The sequence below is a fragment of the Podarcis melisellensis genome (assembly GCF_964234715.1).
Source record: "Podarcis melisellensis genome assembly, chromosome: 12".
NCBI lineage: Eukaryota > Metazoa > Chordata > Lepidosauria > Squamata > Lacertidae > Podarcis > Podarcis melisellensis.
Window position 1 is genome coordinate 16,267,026 of NC_138544.1, and position 21,839 is coordinate 16,288,864.

The 21,839-nt window shown below is 42.9% G+C and overlaps 1 protein-coding gene across 1 annotated transcript in view; it reads right to left on the reverse strand.

Annotated features, from left to right (window-relative positions):
• Window positions 1-15,693, reverse strand: part of ANO10 (anoctamin 10) — an 84,016-nt gene extending 68,323 nt beyond the window's left edge. The window contains exons 1-6 of the mRNA XM_081883101.1: window positions 15,537-15,693; window positions 10,946-11,095; window positions 7,623-7,817; window positions 6,959-7,093; window positions 5,782-5,901; window positions 120-742 (exon numbers count right to left, since the gene is read on the reverse strand). Coding sequence (XP_081739227.1) covers window positions 120-742; window positions 5,782-5,901; window positions 6,959-7,093; window positions 7,623-7,817; window positions 10,946-11,084 — 1,212 coding nt within the window. The 5' untranslated portion in view covers window positions 11,085-11,095; window positions 15,537-15,693. The remainder of the gene's footprint in view (window positions 1-119; window positions 743-5,781; window positions 5,902-6,958; window positions 7,094-7,622; window positions 7,818-10,945; window positions 11,096-15,536) is intronic.
• Between the last annotated feature and the right edge of the window lie 6,146 nt (window positions 15,694-21,839).

Below are 21,839 nucleotides of genomic sequence, written 5' to 3' on the forward strand. Positions count from 1 at the left end.
AGATAATCAGGCGCCCAGGGACCTTTTTGCAATAAGCTTCCTTCACAGTGGTAGGTATTATAGCTCACATAATAAAGAGGTTCTTTCATAACAGCCAAACTATTACATGATCATTGAATCGACAATATCTTAGAACATGATTCAACATAAGAGAATAAGAGAGAAATCTTACCCCATGAGGTTAAGAACTCTGCAGCGTATCTATAGATGCGGTTCAGAACTTCAATCACAACAGCATAAATTATGCTGGGCACATATAATATTAAGCTGCTTAATTCGGATTGGTTCTCTTCATGATATAAGTGCGCCTGGTATTCCAATTCAAAGTAAACCATCATGACATAAAGTGAGAAGTAGAGGCAAAGGCACACAAATGGTAAGGAGACCAAATAAATTCGTAACTGTCTTTTGAAGCTAGAGTATACCGGCTCCTCTCTCCCAGTAACGGGATTAATGCCTAAAACTCCATGAAACCCTGGCCTGGGCTCCTCAAATTGTCGCTTCATCACAAGTGTCCCCCACCTGTAGGCCATTAGAGCACAACACCGCTTCCAGAGTTCAAGGATAATAGCAGACCAAACCAGGTTGAATCCTGCAAACAGCACATACTTGTCGTAATCTTCCCAATCAAAGATATAGTAAGGAATCCCAATGATAGCCATTGGAACCAAAGCAAATGTGATATACTCCAAAAAGGCAAAATAGAAAGCAATGGTTTCGCCAAAATAGCAGCGAATGTCATCTGTGGGAAAACAAAGAGAGTAAATGTAAGTATCATACACACATAATTTGGCAGGCTTACATTAGATGTTGGGCATTTTTAAAAATAAAAAGGGTTACAGTGGTACCTTGGTTCTCCAACGTAATCTGTTCTAGGAGTCCATTCAACTCCTGAAACCGTTCCAAAACCAAAGCGCGGCTTCCAATTGGCTGCAGGAGCTTCCTGCACTCAAGCGGTAGCTGCAGAAGCCACGTCAGACAATCGGCTTCCGAAAAACGTTGGCAAACCGGAACACTTATTCCAGGTTTGTGGCATTCAGGAACCAATTTGTTTGGGAGCCAAGCCATTCGGGAACCAAGTTACCACTGTATTACATTCTGAAGCATCATGTGCCTTATGTAGTGTTTGGAGTACTTAATCATACGTACCTCATTTTCCTCAAAAATAGAGCAATACCAGAGTTTAAGCTGTTGCTTTGCAAGTGCAGTGATAAGTGTAAATTAGGGCCACTTTCCAAAATCATCTGGCTCACTACAGTGGTGCCTCGCAAGACGAAATTAATTCGTTCCGCAAGTCTTTTCGTCTTGCGAGTTTTTCGTCTTGCGAAGCACGGTTTCCCATAGGAATGCATTAAAAATCAATTAATGCGTTCCTATGGAAACCGCCTTCAGACCAGGTCCGGGGACAGTCTGTCCCCCGACCTCTTCTGAAGGCTGGCGGGGGGGGGCGAAAGTCTTTGCTTCCCCCCGCCTGCCTTCCCGGGACAGCGGAGACTTCTCCGCTGTCACGGGGCGATCTTAAAATGCTGGCGGGCGGCAGCGAACGCTTCGCTGCCGTCCCCCAGCATTTTAAAAGCCCCCGGGACAGCGGAGACTTCTCCGCTGTCCGGGGCGATTTAAAAGCCCCCGGGAAGGCAGGCAGGGGGGACAAAGACTTTTGCCGCCCGCCCGCCTTCAGAAGAGGTCCTGGACCTCTTCTGAAGGCGGGCGGGCGGCAAAAGTCTTTGCTCCCCCCCGCCTGCCTTCAAAAGCCGTCCGGGGGCTTTTAAATCGCCCCGGGACAGCCCCGGGGCGATTTAAAAGCCCCCGAGAAGGCAGGCAGGGGGGACAAAGACTTTTGCCCCCCGCCTGCCTTCAGAAGAGGTCCAGGACTTCTTCTGAAGGCGGACAGGGGGCAAAAGTCTTTGCTCCCCCCGCCTGTCTTCAAAAGCCCTCCGGGATAGCGAGAAGCGCTTCCCTGCTATCCCGGACTGCTTTTTAAATGCTGGCGGTGGGGAGCAAAGCCTTTCGGCCCCCGCCGGCCTTCCTGGACCTCTTCTGAAGGCCGGAGGGGGGGGGAAAGGCTTTGCTCCCCACCGCTAGCATTTAAAAGAGGTCCCCGGAGATTTCCCTATGGGCTTTCTTCTTGCAAAGCAAGCCCATAGGGAAATTCGTTTTGCGAAGCGCCTCCAAAACGGAAAACCCTTTCGTCTAGCGGGTTTTTCGTCTTGCGAGGCGTTCATCTTGCGGGGCACCACTGTACATGAATCAGGCACTACTAGGCAGTTTTCTCCAGGCCATTTCCAACTGCTGAAAGGATGTATTTCCACACCTGATCCATGTGGCAAGTAAATGTACATTTATCTAGTTCAGTGTTTCCCAACCGGTGTTCCGCGGCACACGAGTGTGCCGTGAGACGTTGCCTCGTGTGCCGCGAGATGCCTGGAGGGAGGCGGGCGAGTCGGGCGGCGAGAGGCGGGGCGGCGGCGGCGAGGAGAGGCCGCGCCTCCTGCTGCTGCCTGGCGCTCCTCCTCGCAGCCGGCAGCGCTGCCTGGGCGCCTCCGCGCGACTCTGCCTCGCTGGGTTTGGTCTCCCAGCAGAGACGGGTCACACGCGCCCCTCCCTCCCTCCCTCCCTCCCTCAGCCTGCACGGAGGGAGAGCCAGAGAGAGGCATCGCTCCTGCGCGGCGGGAGAGGGAGCAGCCGGAGCGATGCCCCAAACGAACGCATGGGACCGGAGGGGAAATCCTCTCCGAGGCGGATTGAGCGCAGCTGAGAGAAGCCTTTCGAGGAGCTGCCGTGTCCCCTGGAAACCCCCTTCCCAGCTCTGCCTCAGCCGCCGCCGCCTCAGTTGCCGCCGTCCCTCAGTCCCTCGCTCTGCTGCCTCCTCCCACCCCCAAAGCTTGGAGGTTCCCCAGCAAGGGGGAGGGGAAAAACTTTCACTTTTGTGCGTCCCTCCCGGCGTGACGCTGCGCGCTGACGTCACGGGGCGGGGCTTTAATGGTGGTGTGCCGCGAGATTTTTTTTCAGTAAACAGGTGTGCCGTTGCCCAAAAACGTTTGGGAAACACTGATCTAGTTGTATGCAACTGCTCCCAGGTGCAGACAATTTCAGGCAGTCTCCTATTGCTCAGTAATTTTAAAAAGCACACATAAATCACATGAACTACAATTCTAACTCCACTTTCCTAGGCATAAGCCCTGTTGAATTCAGTAAGATGTACTTTTGACTAGACTTGGTTGGGATTCCATTGTTAGTCTGTCAATGTGAAATGCCCATTTATATTAGCTCAAGCTCAGGATAAGACAAACTAAATCCCATGACAGAGCAGAGTAATAACCATACAGATCAGACGGAAATGGTTGGTGGTTTGTTTTTTTGTTTTTTACATGGGGATGGATGCTCTTTAAAGGTTGCAGTGGGGAGAAGGGAATTAGGTGTTTAGTTTCCTGATGGATGTTTTCCTACGGTGAAAGGTGTGGGTTACGAAGTGCAATTATCAGCATTTTCTTTGCTAGAGTCATTTGATCATGTTGTTTCAGAGTGACAGTTTGACTAAAAGCAAGAGTAGGTGGATTGGGGTAACGCAGAGAGCAAAATCTAATGTGAATAGCTGAAGTGAAGAGAGCAAGTCTGAAGTGACTTATTTAAAATACGGGTAAAATCTGAGGCAATATCACTAGTTTGCTGTTTTAGATTCAGTGACACGAAAAGACACGTTCCTGGTCCCTTTACCTCTTCCATATGTACCTCTTCCAAGGTACTGAAATATTTACAGTGGTACCTTGGGTTAAGTACCGTATTTTTTGCACCATAACACTCACTTTTTTCCTCCTAGAAAGTAAGGGGAAATGTCTGTGCGTGTTATGGAGCGAATGCCTGCGGGTGGCGGGGGGGGGGGATCTGCTGCAGTCGTGAGCAGAGGATCCATGGTTCCCCTTCCTTCCCTCCTCCGTGGTTACAAAGCATGGATCCACATGGATCCTCAGGATTTTTGCATTGGGCTACTCCAAACTCACTGTCAGATCACATGTCTGTGGCCACAGCATGAACCACAAAAATCATATATCCACTATTTTGTTTAGAATAATTTTTTTCTTGTTTTCCTCCTCTAAAAACTATGTGCGTGTTATGGTCTGGTGCGTGTTATAGAGCGAAAAATACGGTACTTAATTCATCCCAGAGGTCTGTTCTTAACCTGAAACTGTTCTTAACCTGAAGCACCACTTTAGCTAATGGGGCCTCCTGCTGCTGCTGCGCCGCTGTAGCACGGTTTCTGTTCTCATCCTGAAGCAAAGTTCTTAACCCGACGTACTATTTCTGGGTTAGCGGAGTCTGTAACCTGAAGCGTATGTAACCTGAAGCGTATGTAACCCGAGGTACCACTGTATGTTTATAAATTATGGTAGCTACTGCAGAAATATCAAAATTTGCAGCAGAACATGAGCTACCACCCCACCTTGAAAAACGCCTCCTTCAGGTGACTGCATCACTCCTTTTCTGTGAGTTTTAGTGTGTGTGATTATCTACTCTTAAACTTCCAGTGGCATCAGAAGAACAATTTTCTGCCAATTAAATGTATAGCTTCAAAAGCAGTTGAACACATTGGTCACTCCACAAAGGGCTTAAACCCAATGGTGCTAGCACATTTTTAATACTTGTAAGTTTGAAATGGGTCAAATGGGACTGCTAATTTAAAGCACTCCATTAGTATTAATGTCTCTAGTCTTAAGCATGTACTGGTATCTTAGTGCTTTGTATATGAGCCTCTATTTTCTTTTGACTTTTTCTTGTGAAATTTGCTCTTGCATAGAATAAGGATAGGCAAAGTATTAATGTCTGTTAGTTTGGGGAGAGCTATTCCAGCTTTTAGAAAGTTAAGCGCTGACTGCATTATTTTGTCCATCCTCCAATAAGACTAAACAGTGTAGTTTGTGACACTCCTTGTCAACCATAATAAGTTGAGTTAGGCTGAACTTATTTTCCCACTTTCCTGGGAGTAAACTCCATTGAACATGGAATAACTTACTTCCACGTAAACATGCATTAGATTGTATTGTGTGAGAGCTGGCTGTTGGGAAAATAATACTGAGCCATCCTTCAAAAATATGGCATATTAACTCATCACCTTATGTTTCCTTCTGTTGCTGTTTTGGCATGTATTTGCAGCTGAGAAATTCTCATGAAACAATGGTTTCCCCCCAGTCAGCTTAATGTAGAAGCAGTTCTGGCTTTTGCCAGTACCGTTGGATCCTTTTAACTGTTGCCTGATTTTAAGCGCTCCAGTTACTTGTGGAACAATGTGAAAGTTTGCACTACTGAGCTTTCTTTGTGCTCCAAGGGTAGCCGAAGCTTTTGGAACAGAGTAAGAATCCAGTACACTGCGACGAAGCCCTGGTGTTTTAAACCACAGTTAAAAATAAACTCTGGCTTAATGCGAACAAGGACTGTGCCGTTTCACTTGGTGAGCTCCTGTCTGTGCTGCTGGGAGGCAAGTTTGCCATGGTGTCTAAACCTCTTTAAACAGAGGGAATTTTCCTCCAGGACAGATTGGCTAGTGTCCTTTGGTTTGGCTTCCTGGTCCCCTTCAACACGTGACCTAACTTACTTTTCTGTACCTTCGCAGACTATTTGTTGGTGAACTTTCTCAATTTGTTTGCTGCTTACTCAGTTCTGGTATGCTGTGGTCTTGAATCTGTATCTCACATCAAAGGTTGATGTACATAGCCTTATAAGTAATGAGGCCCCAATAAAATTGCACAGTTCATACCAGAAGAAGGCAAGATTGGAAGGCTATCTTACCTAAAGGCTGGTAGCTAATTTTCAGTTTTTTGTACCAGGTATGTCCAAGTTTCTTTAGTTCTTCTGGGTCATGAAGTGGAAAAATCTGAAGTAGAATACCATTGGATATTAGCCTTCGCACTGAAAGAAAAAAGGAAATGAGGGACAGTGTCTTAATTCTGGAATGGTGTATGTAGCACAATAAATATGCTTCATCTGACTTATCTTATCCAGACCACACTAAATGATTCTCTGAATAACATTTTCAATGTATATTTTTTATTATAGTTTTTAGTCCTGGTATCGTATTCCCACACAGAGAGCCAGGTGGACAGGGTATAAATAAAACAACAACAAAACAACAACAATTACATAGGTTATACAATACAGTGGTTCCTTGGAAGTCGAACAGAATCCATTCCATTAGTTTGTTCAACTTCCAAAATGTTCGGAAACCAAGGCACGGCTTCACATTGGTTGCAGGAAGCTCCTGCAGCCAATCAGAAGACATGGAAGCCACATCAGACATTTGGGTTCCAAAGAACGTTCAGTTCTGGAGTCAAACGTTTGACTTGCAAGGTGTTCAGGATCCAAGGTACGACTGTGTAGAGTTTTTGGCAACTCTTACAATTTTTTTTGTTCCAGAAAGCCTACGCAGGCATGTAATTTGATAATAAATCCACTTAAGTATCAGACTTACTTTTTCCAGGGCAGATCCATGAGCTCAATTCTAAATTTCTATCAAATCATGTTCACAGATCTAAGCTCTAGAAACATTACATAAATAATGGAATTTGATTTGGATACAATATTCCTACACGTCTGCACTTTTGCAAGTGCCAAATATTATGAAATAGACTTTTTGCCTATAGATATACATATAGAGTGATGGGAGCAAGCAGCTCCTAAGTGCAGAATAAATCAAACCTAAAACCTACCTGCTGCAGAAGGACCAATCAAAATATGTTAAGGAAGTTAAGTTGGTAGGCGTGTCTAGACTTCTTTTAGGTTATTCCATCAAGGAATAATAGGAATTAGTTATATAAAATTAATGTAAGCAGAAGCTGTGGCAAACTGCACATGCCAACTTGCAATATCTAAGTTTTCTCCCAAACCTAACGAAAATTATGGTTTCACATCCATTTTTCCCCAATATCAGAGCTTATGCAATTAACAACTTCAATGCAAAATTACTCACTAATTGACTTTCCTGGATAAAGCTTTGCCTGAGGATAACCCGGGATCATTTTTTCATCTTTGGCTCTCAGGTTTTCAAGTTCATGTTTGATGATGTACTGACACTCTGCCATTGTAAGGAAATCATGATTGTCCTCTAAATCAGAAAAGAGTTGATATGGTTGAACATGTGTTCTCTTATCTTGCAAAATTCCTAGAGGAAGCAATTATCTGGGAGGCACAGTATGTCACCAAAGCAAGAGGTCTCTTAAGGAAATAACTAACCAAGACATGAAAATGCAATCCTATAAATGTCAAATTAGAAGAAAAGTTCACTGAGTTCAATGAAACTTACTCTCAAAGAAGTTTGTATTACAGTGTCAAACCTCCAGCCTCCTACTTGTTCAGATCCATTTATTAAAAAAACACTGGAATCCACTTTTTAAAAAAGTTGCTTAACAGTCAAAATTTAAAATTCAACAGGTTTTATAGTAATGACATGAAAATTAAGCTAACCAATTTCCACATAATGTAGAAAAGCATGATCACATTTCAAAACTCAGAAATGCATATATTTTCATGACTGAGAGGTGAAAGTTCAATGTTCAGTTTAAATGGTTTTTATGCCCTAAAAAGCAAAAACATGCAATTATGTTGGAAACAATTATAAAAACAGTTTGATTTACCTGCAAAATCTTTGAAGGTTTTTCTAGCGGTATATGTAAAGGCTCTCATTGTGTTATCGTTACATTCTTTCACCAACCCCACCGTTTCAGCTCCCAGAAGCAGCCTCAAGTGAGATGCTCCAACAAGATAAATATTCTGGTTCCCTTCTATTTTCTTCCCATCTGCCATCAAGGGTTTCACCAAAAGCTGGGCTCCTTCAAAATAAGGCAAGAAATTAAACAGAATGTAATTTTAATATAAGATATTTTAAATACCTAATGAATTGGATTCATGCATTGCTCAAGCCAAGTTTAAGAGGCACAGCATTTAAAGGGTTATATAGAAATGATTCCTTATCTATACAACAAATTTGTGTTATCAAGATAATAAAACAGAACATTCAGTAATAAGGACATACTTAAATATCCAACCATCAAATAATTAAGATTTAAAAAATCTTAAGTTTGGCTGGATTGTGGCCAGAGTTTGATAGATTTAAAAGGCAAGTGAAGCACAAGCCTCTGCTTGTGAGCAACAAGTAAGGAACAAGTACCTACCTTGCATATAAGAATCTCGATGATGCTTATGGTTTGTGTGTGTTTTAAGAAAAGCCACTTAAGTGCAAAGAGGTGGAGGGATCGTTCTTTCATATGTGGTGGACTTGTAAAAGGGTAAAAGAGTATTGGGAAATGATCCATAATGAATTGGGGGGAAAAAATACTTTCCCAAATAATTTAAAAGTACTTTTCCCAAAAAATCCAGAGTCCTTTCTGTTCGGGATAATTCAGACTGAAATTCCCATGTGTCAGAAAAGGTTATTTATGTACGCTACCACTGCAGCCCGTGTTTTGTTAGCCCAAAAATGGAAAATGAGCGAGGTCCCAACCAAAGCAGAATGGCGACTTAAGTTGGCAGAATATGCACAACTTGCAGACTTAAGATATAGAATAAGAGAACAAGAAGAACATATGTTTAAAGAAGATTGGAAAACGTTTATTGAATATATGGGAAATAATTGTGTACAGCAGAAAATGCTGGCAGCATTAAGATAAATTCAACAGTGTAAATAAGTTTTGATGGATGCAATAATGGAATACTGAATGATATAGTTTTTGTAAAATATGCAGGGATTTATGATATGTAAAATGAACCATGGAAAGAGAAGAAGGGAAGTCACTGATATCTTAAGGATGTAAAATGAGTATTTTAAATTGTGAAACAGAAAATCTAATACAAATTATATACAAAAAAAGAAAAACCATGTAAGATGGATGTACAGTGGTACCTCGGGTTACATATGCTTCAGGTTACATATGCTTCAGGTTACACACTCCACTAAGCCAGAAATAGTGCTTCAGGTAAGGAACATTGCTTCAGGATAAAAACAGAAATTGGGCTCCGGCAGCGCGGAAGTAGCAGGAGACCTCCGGAACAAATTAAGTACTTAACCCAAGGTACCACTGTAGTTAAAAACAGAGAAGCAATAGGACGAGGGAACCCTTGGCTGATGGGGAAAAGAAAAACAACCCAAGAGAGAGGTTAAGAGAGCATGGATAATTGCTGCAAGGCTACCTGTCCAGAAAAGGCCATGGTTGGTAAATCAGCCTAAATTGACAATGAGCTAGAGGCCACTTGTGCTTCCGCAGATAATGCTGCAAGCACAGGGGTCGGGAAATGTACCCTCCAGATGCTCTAACCACCCCTGATCATTGGCCATGCTGGCTGTCTCAAATGGGCGTTGGGAGTCCAACAACATTTGGGAGACACAGGTTCCCCAGCCCTGCTTCAGGGGGAATGCAATCCCCTCTAGAACAGGTTGAACACCACTCAAGCAGCTGAATGAGTCATCCATTAAAAATAACTCTCTTTTTTCTAATCTGAGGGCAGCAACATGGAACAGCTAATCCATTTCTTGCTGTTCTGGATTTAGGTTCCATGTGATTAGGAAGCATACTGGCAATATTATGAGTTTCTATGACACCATTGAATTGTATTAATTGTTTTGCTGAAACAGTTACTGTTGTTTGTTTTATTTATATGCTGTGTTTGGTATGATAGTTGCAGCATTTGTTGTTGCTTTAATGCTTTTGCGAGTTGCTTTCAGCTCAACGTTTGTTGTTGGGAAAGCAAAAGACAAATCTTAAATCAAATCAAAACCTCCAGGCTGTCACTATTTTTCAGGAGGGAGACCAGAATTTAAAGTGGATTTAAACAGCAGATGAATGCTCAATAAAGACTGCATACAATCCTAACCCCTGCATAACTTTTGTACAAGCAAATCCTGATGAATTCTCAATAAATAGACCCTCTTGGGCTGCAGGGTTTATTGGCCCTCATCCAGTATATTACCACGGCCAAGCACTGATTTAAATACCTACCTACCTCTTCTGGATTCGATAAAAAGGAGAGGCAGAGCGGAGTGTCAACTGCAGATTGGCAACATCTTAGTTGAAATACAGTGGTACCTCGGGTTACATATGTTTCAGGTTACATACGCTTCAGGTTACAGACTCCGCTAACCCAGAAATAGTGCTTCAGGTTAAGAACTTTGCTTCAGGATGAGAACAGAAATTGTGCTCCAGCGGCGCAGCAACAGCAGGAGGCCCCGTTAGCTATAGTGGTGCTTCAGGTTAAGAACAGTTTCAGGTTAAGAACGGACCTCCGGAACGAATTAAGTACTTAACCCGAGGTACCACTGTATCTAGGTGCCCTTGCCGAGTGCTTTCATGTAGATGACAAATAGCACTGGCAAATAGAACCCTCAACAGCATCCAGATTGGCCATCCTAACGTACTTCCAAAATCCAACTCAGGCAGCCTATCCAGAAGGTTGCTACAGTCAATGAGATAAAAAGCAGCTAAAGAGAAAGAACAGTGTCTTTATTTTGGCAGTCTCAGTTCTAAAATCAAAAACCCAACTGAAATGGACCTAGAGAAACCATTTCATCTAAGAGCATCTGGAGTTGACTTAGCACATAAGACTTGCAGCTTTGTAAATGAATGCTTACATGAAAACAACCTTTAGAAACAGATGATTTCGTGCAAATATGGATGGCAGCCTTGCTAATTAGGCTCGCACATATTAAAGGAGACTTAAAGAAAATGTTCACCACACAATTTCAGCAAAAAAGGAGAGTTTATTTGTCAATCAATTGAATATGAAGTATCAAGATAATATTCATCTATATAAAATCTCAGAATAAGATCCTTTTTCATTAAGAAATATTTAAATAAACTATATATAATGCACGTTCTATTTTTGCTCTGTTTTAAAATGTATTTGTATAATTGTATTTTCATTCTTTAAGAAATAAGAGATTTCCTTAAAAGTAAAGAGTACCAACCTCCATTTTTCTTCTTTTCTATTATCTTTTGTGTCAGCCATTCTTTCGTTTCATCTTTGGTGTCTTTTGCAAGCTCAACCACCACAAGTGGTTTGAAATTCGCCTCAAATGTGTCATACGCTGACCAGCTTATCTTCATCTTTTGGATAACTGGCTTACCAAAGGAAGGAAAAAAGAATAAAATAGTTGAGTGCTGCAGAAGAAATGAGCATTCAAGGGTATACAATTTACTGTAAATCAACAACTGGGTAGCACTATCACCTGCTTTTCTTTTGCTTCCCCCTCCCCCCAGTTTTTTTTTGCTTTGGTAAAAGCAACATTTCACCTTCAGCCTTGAAGAAAGGATATTCCAGTATTTCTACATAGCTTGTTAGGCTACAATTATAGACACATGGTTGACAAAGTTCAGCTGTAAAGACTGCATTAGAAAAACCCAAATATACTTTTCTATCAAATATGGCAAGCCGTCTAATCAAATGAAAATGTTGAATTGAAAAGTCAGTTTAAGTTATTTAATAGTGCATTTTGTTCCCTAGATCTCATTTAGTGAAATTAAAAAGTGTAGTTTCCTAAATGTACCATACTATGAAATCTTGTGTCTACTCCGAAGTAAGTCCCAATGAATTGTAGTTGAAGCCATGGAGCACAATCCCATATTAATGGCAAATTAATTTGTTTGTAAACCCCCCTATTTTCAATATGGGCTTATGCCCAGGGGTTGCAATCTAAAACAGCATAGCAAACGATTGCACTGCTACAAAGTTAACACATTTACCCAATTCCGAAAATAGATAGGAATATCCTTTGTACACTGCAAATCTTTAATGTTTCTCAATTCAAACTTTGGCCAAGATAACTGTGCTGCTGTTAGCACTTTACATCATCAGCATTAATGGCTAGGCCATAAGTGAATCAGTTGTTATCCTCCCTCCCTTGGTTAAGGATAACAGAGATAGAATCTGTCTAAATCAAATTAATATACAGTGGTAACTCGGGTTAAGAACTTAATTCATTCTGGAGGTCAGTTCTTAACCTGAAACTGTTCTTAACCTGAAGCACCACTTTAGCTAATGGGGCCTCCCGCTGCCACCGCTGCACAATTTCTGTTCTCATACTGAAGCAAAGTTCTTACCCCAAGGTACTATTTCTGGGTTAGTGGAGTCTGTAACCTGAAGCGTCTGTAACCTGAGGTACCACTGTACTATTAGGTAACATTTCGAAAGACTTTTTTTTTCTTTTGCTTATATATGCATGCAATATATATTTATGGTAATAACATTATTTAAATTTGATTGTAAGAGCTTGTACAGTATTAGCAATACTATAACAATGGATGGAGACTCTCTAGCCAACTTCTCTCAGGATATATTAATACTACTGTATGATCAGAAATCATATGATCCTAAAGCTAGGGAATGCTTCTCAAATTATTTAGGAAGAATCTGTTGATAATTCCAGTTACCAAATTAAGATGCTGTGTGATTTATATTCATGTCAAACAAGATTGAGCCACTCCTTGATGCTTCAAATGCCTTAGTTAGATTTGCAAATAATACAAGTCTAGTGTCTTGACAAGTTACCATTTTCCTCCTAAGTGAGCGTTCATTTGCATGGGAAAGTTCAGATAAGCAACGAAGGAGTGGTGTCACCACGTAAGTGCTATGTTGATTGCAGTTTAAATGTTTGGACACATTAGAGTCAAGTACACAGTTACAATTAGAGAACAAGGATTCCAGGATGATTTAAGCTCTATAACTTCTATATACAGACACATTCAAAACCCAGCTGGAACAAGTGTTTTCTTGATGCAAAACATCACTAAGGGTTCAGAAAACACTGCGTTTATCATGATTTAAGGCTGTGCCAAGTTAAGAGAGGCTGATTGTCATCTTCAAAGTAAGGCGGCTGATTTTGGGCGCCGTGAAAGGAAGCAGATTATTTAATGTAGTATTGTTTTCCTTTAATCCTAGGAAGAATTTGTTTTTTTTTCATAAAATTTATATACTGCTTGTTTGAAAAAAACAAACACAAAACAAAACCACCTCAAAGTGGTTTATAAAAAGATAAAACAAAATCAAGAAAAAATTACTATACTTTAAAACATACAAAAGTTAAAATACTAAAACAGATTAAAATTACCTCAACTTCCTAAGCGTCTGGGTAGGCTTGTCAAAACAATGTTTTTAGCAGGTGCCCCAAAAAAGTAGTTAAGTGAGATTTTCTGCCTCAGGCGTCAAAATACCTTGCAGGCCTTGAGTATTATGCGCCATAAGGGGAGCTAGGGAGCAGTCAGCTGCTCCAAATCAGGCAGAAAAATGTACTGAGCCACACCACACCCTTCCCCTTACATAGAAAAAAATCTCCCTATTTGAGTTGAGTTGCAGAAGTTGTTGCATGATCTTACTATCATATATGGATATATTGGTCCCTGAAATGGGAACCGATAATTAGCCAGTGTATACTTCCTAGTGTGTACACTGCCGGAGCAGAAAAAAGCATGTGTATACAGCTGTCAGACTCCACCAAGGAGGCACAGGCAAAGTGACGGATGTACCTCTCAGATATACATGTGGTTGAAAACAGTTTATCCAGGGCATTCATATGATGCATTTACAGTCATACCTTGGGATAAATACGCTTCAGGTTGAGTGCTTTCAGGTTGCACTCTGCGGCAACTCGAAAGTAACACAGCGTGTTACTTCCGGTTTCGCCGCCTGCACATGCGCAGACAGTAAAAATGACGTCACGCACATGCGTGGAAGCAGCGAAATGTGACACACGCATACACAGACGAGCTGTTGGGTCTTACATTCTGTTCGGGATGCGAATGAGGCTCCAGAACGGATCCCATTCGCATCCCGAGGTACCACTGTAGATGTATACCTCAAGGTGCCACTGAGACAAAAGGCGCTTCCAGATGTACACTTATTCCAGATTTATGCTTATTGTAGAATCAGCATGCAATTATTATTTTGCAGCATCTACATAACATTAAAGGTAAAGGTAAAGGGACCCCTGACCATTAGGTCCAGTCATGGCCGACTCTGGGGTTGCGGCGCTCATCTTGCTTTATTGGCCGAGGGAGCCGGCGTACAGCTTCCAGGTCATGTGGCCAGCATGACTAAGCCACTTCTGGCGAACCAGAGCAGTGCATGGAAATGCCGTTTACCTTCCCACCGGAGCGGTGCCTATTTATCTATTTGCACTTTGACGTGCTTTCGAAGTGCTAGATTGGCAGGAGAAGGGACCAAGCAACGGGAGCTCACCCCATTGCGGGGATTCGAACTGCCAACCTTCTGATCGGCAAGTCCTAGGCTCTGTGGTTTAACCCACAGCACCACCCGTGTCCCTCCTACATAACATTACTGCCATCAAAATGCTAGCCTTCCCCCTGCCCCAATTCAATCGGGATCTACCCTTTCTGGAGGAAATCCAGTAAGCATTTTTTAAAAAAGTTTTCATATGTGCGCGCCAATTATCCATTTGCATCATCTCAACGACTCATTTACAAGTTGGTGGAGTGTGCTCTTCGTGACAATGGCCCCCGCCACGGCCTTTTTAAGGCTATAAAATAATTTTTTGGCCAAAACTGTACAGATAATTCTATGGTGGCTTCAAAAGTCATGTTCTCCCTCCTCCTCCTCCCACTGCTACTATGCTTCACCATCAGTTTAACGGGAAGTTTTCATAGTCAGAAAATCTTCATCGGGATTTTGCTTGGCCATTAAAAAAAAATTGTGGTGTGTGTGTGTGTGAGATTTTTCATTATAAACGTTGCAGTGTTGACACGCCCAGTCTCTCCCTCTGCAGTTAGTTGACTTCCCTCTCGAAATAAGCTGATTCATTTGACAGGACTGCCCTGAAATTCCCCCTCGCTCCGCTACAAAAACCATGGGTGGGTGAGAGAGCGAGCGAGCATCGAGTAAATAAATAAAAATACTTAACTAAAAGTAGGGATTTTGACAAGGTGTGGTTTTTTTCCTGAGCGCTTGGGGATGCCCGTTTACTTTCGATTAAAGAAAGCCCTGCCTGGAGCAGGATTTGGGGTGACGCCCCGAGAACCGGAACGTCGGGAAACGGGCGAACTTCTCAAGGCGCTAGTCCCTGTGGAGGAAGCGCCCGTTAGGGATTTAGCTGGGAAACGGGGGGGAAATAAAACACCTCAACCCAAGAGCAGCCGCTCTTTTCACAGGGTCGGAAAGGGAGTCGCTCCGGAGAGGCTCTCAGACGCGGCTACCCGGCTTGCCATCCCCTCATGGCTCTCGGGCAGGGAGAGCAGGCGAGGCCGGGCGGCACCAAACACGGGTGTGCGCTCGTGTAAACGGGACGGAAAGGAGGGGGGGCGACGCCCCTCATCTTCCTGACACAAATTTTATTTTATTTTAAATTTTTTTCCCCTTAAATGTTTATCCTAAGCTTCCACATAACTCCCCGGCCGCGGGTTTCTCGCCCCGCCGCCGCCCTTTTAACGGCTTGGGGGGTCGCAAGCCCCTCCTGCCTCTCCTCCCCCTCGCTCTGAGGGAAACTGAAAGAGAAAAGGGGCTCCCGTCCCCTTTAGCCCGGCCCCGGCCGCCCTCACACATTCACTCACCCGCGGCCTCTTCTCTCCGCGAAGGAGGAGACAGGCGGGGACAGCCGCCAACGGGAGGAGCCGATCGGGCCACGAGGACGGGGCTGCGTGTCACTGGGCCCGCCCCCAACTCCGGGTCTAGTTGCGAAGAGCGCAGAGTTCCTCCGAAAGGGTTCTTCCGCCGTTGGTCCCATCGGACTTTTTTCTTTCTTCTTTTTTTAAATTATTTATTTAGTTTTCCAATTTAGTTTTACAATCACATATACAACATAAAGACAAGATTCCATAGAATCTCCTGGACTTGCCTCCTCCACTTTGTGGGTCTTCTTATTAATCATTTCCTCCTGCATCTTTTATAATAATCCAAATCTTTTACATCTCCATTATATCCAAAATTCGCCATTAAGCTACAAGTGCTATTCCAATCCAATGCTTTTCAATGTGTATTATATTGTGTTATGTACTGTGGCTTGCCATTGTTTTATTGATTATAGTTTAGATATTATTTATTGTAATTGGTGAGTGGATTTCAGTTTAACTTTTGTATGCTGATATTATTTTATACTATATAATGATTGAATGTTACTTTTTTGATGTAGGTTGCCTATTTTAAAGTTATGTTTTATTATCACATTTTTTATTACATTAGATTGTTATAAGATGTACATTTTTTGTTTCTTCAGCTTGTAAACCGCCTTGAGTATTGTAAGATATAAATACAGTACACAAATTAAAAATGATGATGATGATAACAATTTTAACTGTTTACAATGTTTTTTTTAAAATAAATTGTCAAATTTCCCCATTCTTTATTTAAAATTTTCTGATTCTTTCGATTTCTGTTGTTTTTTCTTTCTTCTTGCCTTCCTTGTGGGTTTTTGCAGGGAAGGCGTCTTGGATCTTGGGACTGGGAGCGAGGGGTGGGGATCAGGGATGAATAAAATATAGGGCGGCAGGCCCCACCCCACATAATTAATCACATGACACAAAACACACCTTTTTTTTTGGAATGCCCATCAACTTTTGGGGCAGGGGCTCAAATACTTTATTGGGGAGAGCAAAGAGAACTCAGCCCCTAGGAGTTGACTCCTATGGTGGGGACACACACAGGCCTTATTGTTGCAGAATTCAAAAGGCCTTGCTAAAAGTAGCATGGGAGGGAAAATATTTTCAGTGATCCCCAAGGCGGGCAGCACCTGGCACCCGTCTAGGTGGGGGTCTACCTAGGGGAGTGTTCATAGGTAGGGGGCACTGCAGGTGTTCCTGCTCCTGCCAACCTAGTAGTTCGAAAGCACGTCAAAGTGCTAGTAGATAAATAGGTGCCGCACCGGCGGGAAGGTAAACGGCGTTACGTGTGCTGCTCTGGTTCGCCAGAAGCGGCTTAGTCCTGCTGGCCACATGACCCTGAAGCTGTACGCCGGCTCCCTCGGCCAATAAAGCGAGATGAGCGCCGCAACCCCAGAGTCGGTCACGACTGGACCTAATGGTCAGGGGTCCCTTTACCTTTACCTTCCTCATTAAGTTGTGCAAGCTGCTGTGCTGAAGAATGCTTTTGGGCCGGCCCACCCATGAGGCATGATGAGGTGACCGTTTCAGGCAGTTAAGATCCATAGCGCAACAGATCCAATTGCCTGCAGCAACAGTAGCAACAGATCTCAGTGTCTGCCATTTCCTTTTTTTTTCCTTTTCTTTTTTCCCTTTTTTTCTTTTTTGAAAATTGTTAAGCTTATTTTGAAATTTTTACCTTTTTTAGGAACTTGGCCAGGAGTTGTATTTTCACTTCATATCCCAAATAAACGAAATCCTATCATTTATTACATAGTCCACCCAGGCCTTGGGAATGATATAATTAGGAATGATATAATTAATAATTATTATTATTATTAATAATACATACAGTACATACATACTCTGCCCATCTGGCTGGGTTTCCCCAGCCACTCTGGGCGTCTCCCAACAGATTAATAATGATAATGATAATAATATTAATGATAAAGCAATAAAACATTAAAAACTTCCCTAAACATGAGCCCTTAGTCATAAGCCAAAAAGTTGTGTGGTCTAATCAGCTAGCTATTGTCAATTAAATACAATAACAACACCATGATATTCTAAATAGAATAGGCTGTAGCCAATATTAGTCCTAAGAATTGACTAATTGAAATCGACAGGCTCAGAATACACCCATTGAAATTGATGGACGTGCGTAATTAGATACTTTAATTTCAGTGGATCTACTCTGATAAGATACAATGGGAAATAGGTGCCCATGGAAACAGTGGCATAGCGTGGGTTGTCAGCACCCGGGGCAAGGCAAGTAATTTGTGCCCCCTAACCCGTGGATTTGCGCCCCCTAACCCTAACCCCCAGATGTTGCGCCCGGTGCGGCCAGACCCCCCTGCACCCCCCACGCTACACCACTGCATGGAAATCTCTGAGATGGACCTTCCTAATTAATGTGTTGAGCGTGCCACATTATGAAACATCTTTCTCTAATAAATGCAAAATGGCTGAGAGTTTGATTTATGCTTTTAAAATGATGTAAACGAGATGAGACACTATTTGTTGTTGCCTCTTTAGGGGATGGTTGTGTTGCAATTCCCTGGATAGCACTAGCTGCCTGTGGGGTAATAAAAAAGGACGAAGGCGTGTGCACAGTTCAGGTCGATAAATATTGCCCACAAGAATATTCTTGCTGGGTTGGGCCTTTTTCACAATGGAGATCCTCAGAATTTAACATAGCTGAGTATTGGCTAATGGGTTGTAAAGCACTCTCTCTGCCACCCTTGCAGATGATGTGGGGTGTTGCACAACCGCATTTTGGATGGAAGGAACTAGGCAATAGTTCCGTATCACAATAACATGTTGCTAAAGACCAACAATTATACTCAACACTGACAAAGGGAGAGGCAGTCCTTAAGGTATTGCAATCATGAGCAGTTAAGGCTTTATATAGGAGGTTTCCCTCTGTGTGTCAAATAACTGGGGTCAAATAAGTTGTTTACTTTCTATAATACACAGAAGATGGATCTCCCTCAGGACGTTTGGGACTCTCCTTCCTTGGAGATTTCTAAGAAGAGGCTGGATGGCCATCTGTCATGAATGCTTTAGAGTTTCTTACATTGCAAGGGGTTTCACTAGAAAGATGACTCTTGGGTTCCCTTCCAGCTCCACGATTCTCTGTTTTTCTCCTTCTGTTCCTATCATTTTATGTAATTGTCTTTTGGATAAATTATAAAAATGATAAATAAAACATGTTCTATTTGCAAACAAAACATTTAAATAGCTGACTTTCTACCGGTAGGATGGGGGTGGAGGATAGGCGTAGAATCTCAGTTTTGTATTGATTTTTACTTATTTGGGGGGACGGCTTCCCCCCTGCACCCCCTTGTCTACACCCAAAGGGGGGTTCACAGGAAGGAAACTAGGTCAGAAGGAGGCTGTGGTCAGAAAAAGGTTGGGAAACCCTGGGTTAGAGCATTGTGCTGATAATGCCAAGGTTGCAGTCTTGATCCCTGTATAGGAGAATTGCATATTCCTGCACTGCAGGGAGTCGGACTCGAATGATTCCCAGGGTTCTACAATTCTATGGTTCTATTTTCGCTGATGTTGCTGGCAGCAACATGAATAGTGGTTCATGGTGGGCAGAAGCTGTGGAAGCTGAGACTTGATGACCTGGTTCTGCACTAAGAGACAGCCAAGTGTCACAGTCCAGTTTGCGGGCGGTCATAGTCCTGGCTGAGGGCGTCGGGACCGGGGCAAGATGGGAGCAGGAACAAGAGTCCAGAAGCCAGGGGTCCGAGGGTCAGGAAGCAGGGAGTCACGAAGTCAACGGTCCGAGGGTCAAGAAGCAAGAAGCCAAACGCAGCAAGGCAAGAAATGAGTTGCTATGGCAAAGAGCTGAAGGGAAATGCTGACTTTGTATCCCTTCTCAACTTCTGACACCAGGTGCAGTGAGTTACCAAGCGGCCTCACCTGTGAGGCCGCACCTTGCCTCTACAGAACCAACTTAGGAAGGCCCCAGTCCTGCAAAGCCCTACAGGTCACAGGGCCTGGCTCCTGCACGCACTCCTGACACCAAGATGGTCTCTGGCCTCTTCAGCAGCCTCAGCTTTTGTAGCTCGAGTCAGCCAGGATCCCACCCTCTCAGGCTAGATAGAATAAGGCCTGCAGGCCGGTCTTCCAGGATCCAGTTTCCTGGATTATTTTTAGGAAGGTATATACCGGTACTTCAAATGTATGGTGTGTATGCAAAGACTGGAAAGCCCACATTTTACATGGAGAAAGGTTTGAACGAATAGAAACAATATCACACTTATGTTCAGGGTGAGAGTTCCAGACAGTAATCGAAAATGAAATTGTTTGTGGGCGAGAGACCTTTCGGTAGCTGAAAATGGTTTTGTGGGAGGAGTGAAGGTCATAGGCAGATTGATATACAGTATTAAGACAAAAAGGAAAACAGGCAAGGCTTTTGAGCACTTAAAGGCAATCACAATTAATTTGTGATGGGTGTGGAGAGCCAGTGTAGGATAAAGGTGCATTGCCTAAACTTCTTCCTTTATTATCTTTCTTTCTTTCTAACCTGTTATCTTGCCTCTGATTCACAGTCCCAATCTAATTTCTTTACCCCATAAAAAGCAAAGGTAGTTCATAAGAAAGAAAAAACAACCCTCCAAAATGCAGTTGGGCAACACCTTTATAGACCTTATGGCTGCAACATCAGCTTAACTTTTGTATCAGTATGCTGTTCCGAAAGTAATTACAAAGGTTATTCAGAACATAAGAATAGTACTGCGGATCAGACCAATGGCTTAGCAGCCTGTTTTCATAGCAGCCATCAACTAGATGCCTAGTTGGGAAAGTAGCAAGCAGAACATGAGCACAAGAGCACCGTCCCCTCCTGTGGCTTCCAGAATCTGGTACCTGAAAGCATTGCTGTGGAGGTACAGCATAGGCATCATGGCTATTAGCCATCAATATCCCTCTCTTCCATCCCTTTAAAGTCATTCAATGCAGAATTCAATATGCAAAACTTTTCTCAGCCAGAAGCAGCTTTGAGGAAACAGGAGGCCTGCTGAAAAAACCACCTGGTCCAGCATCTTGTTCTCAGTGGCCAAATAGGTGCTTATGAGGAACCCCCAAGAAGGACATAAACACTATGCTTTATATAACCTGTTTACAGTATTTATCCCCCTGCCTTTCTCCATGTGCAGAGAAACAGGCATCCTTCCCTCCTTTAAAACAAGCTGGAAAACCCCATCAAGCAGGAAAATAGTGTGGCCGGATTAAAATCACCAAATGAACTTCCTCAGTCAGTAGAGCAGGAGACTCTTAATTTCATGGCAGAGCTTTCCAAGCTGTGTGTCATGACACATCAGTGTCAGCTGCAGTGTGTACATATGTTGCGCGAAAGGGCAGAAAGGGGTTTGCTTAACCTCTGGTTTGCTAGTAAAACTGAATGACTGCGTTGCGAAATGATGCAGATCTATAAAGCGTGTCACCAACGTGAAAAAGTTTGGAAAGGTCTGCCTTAGGGGTCAAGGGTTGGAGCTAAATGTTGGGCAAAAAGGTTCGTGCATTGCAGGGGGTTGGACTAGATGGTAAAGGTAAAAAGATGACCCTTCCAACTCCACAATTCTATTTTTTTTTCTCCCCACAAAACAAAAACAAACACACTCAGGGCATCTCAACCTCTGCCCAGTTGAGATGCAGCGACCCCGGCGACAAAAGCGCAATCCTGAGTAAGTTGTGTGGAAGTCAGTCCGGCGTTCACCCAGGGCCGGATTTAGGTTTGATGAGGCCCTAAGCTACTGAAGGTAAAGGGGCCCTTTATATGTCCAGCTGTCCTTTGTCAACAACAAATTGTCACTGTTTTTTGTGTTGAATATACAGTCATACCTCGGGTTGAAGTTGCTTCGGGTTGAGCATTTTTGGGTTGCGCTCTGCGGCGACCCAGAAGTAACAGAACACGTTACTTTCGGATTTTGCCGTTCACGCATGTGCAGACGGTCAAAATCACGTCACGCGCATAAGCGGCGAATCGCGACCTGCACATGCGCAGACCCGGATTGCGTTTGCTTCAGGATGTGAATGGGGCTCCAGAACAGATCCCGTTCATATCCAGAGGTACCACTGTATGCTATGTGGTAATTTATGAACCTAATAGATATCTAAAGCCATTTGCACATAACAAAATATGTATTTTATCAAAGTAATTGTTGGACTGAAATACAACTAATAAGTATATTAATAGTGAAAAAATTATTAAGCTCTAACTTAAAACGATTCTTTATTCATAATAATTATTTTATTTGTTTTTTATCT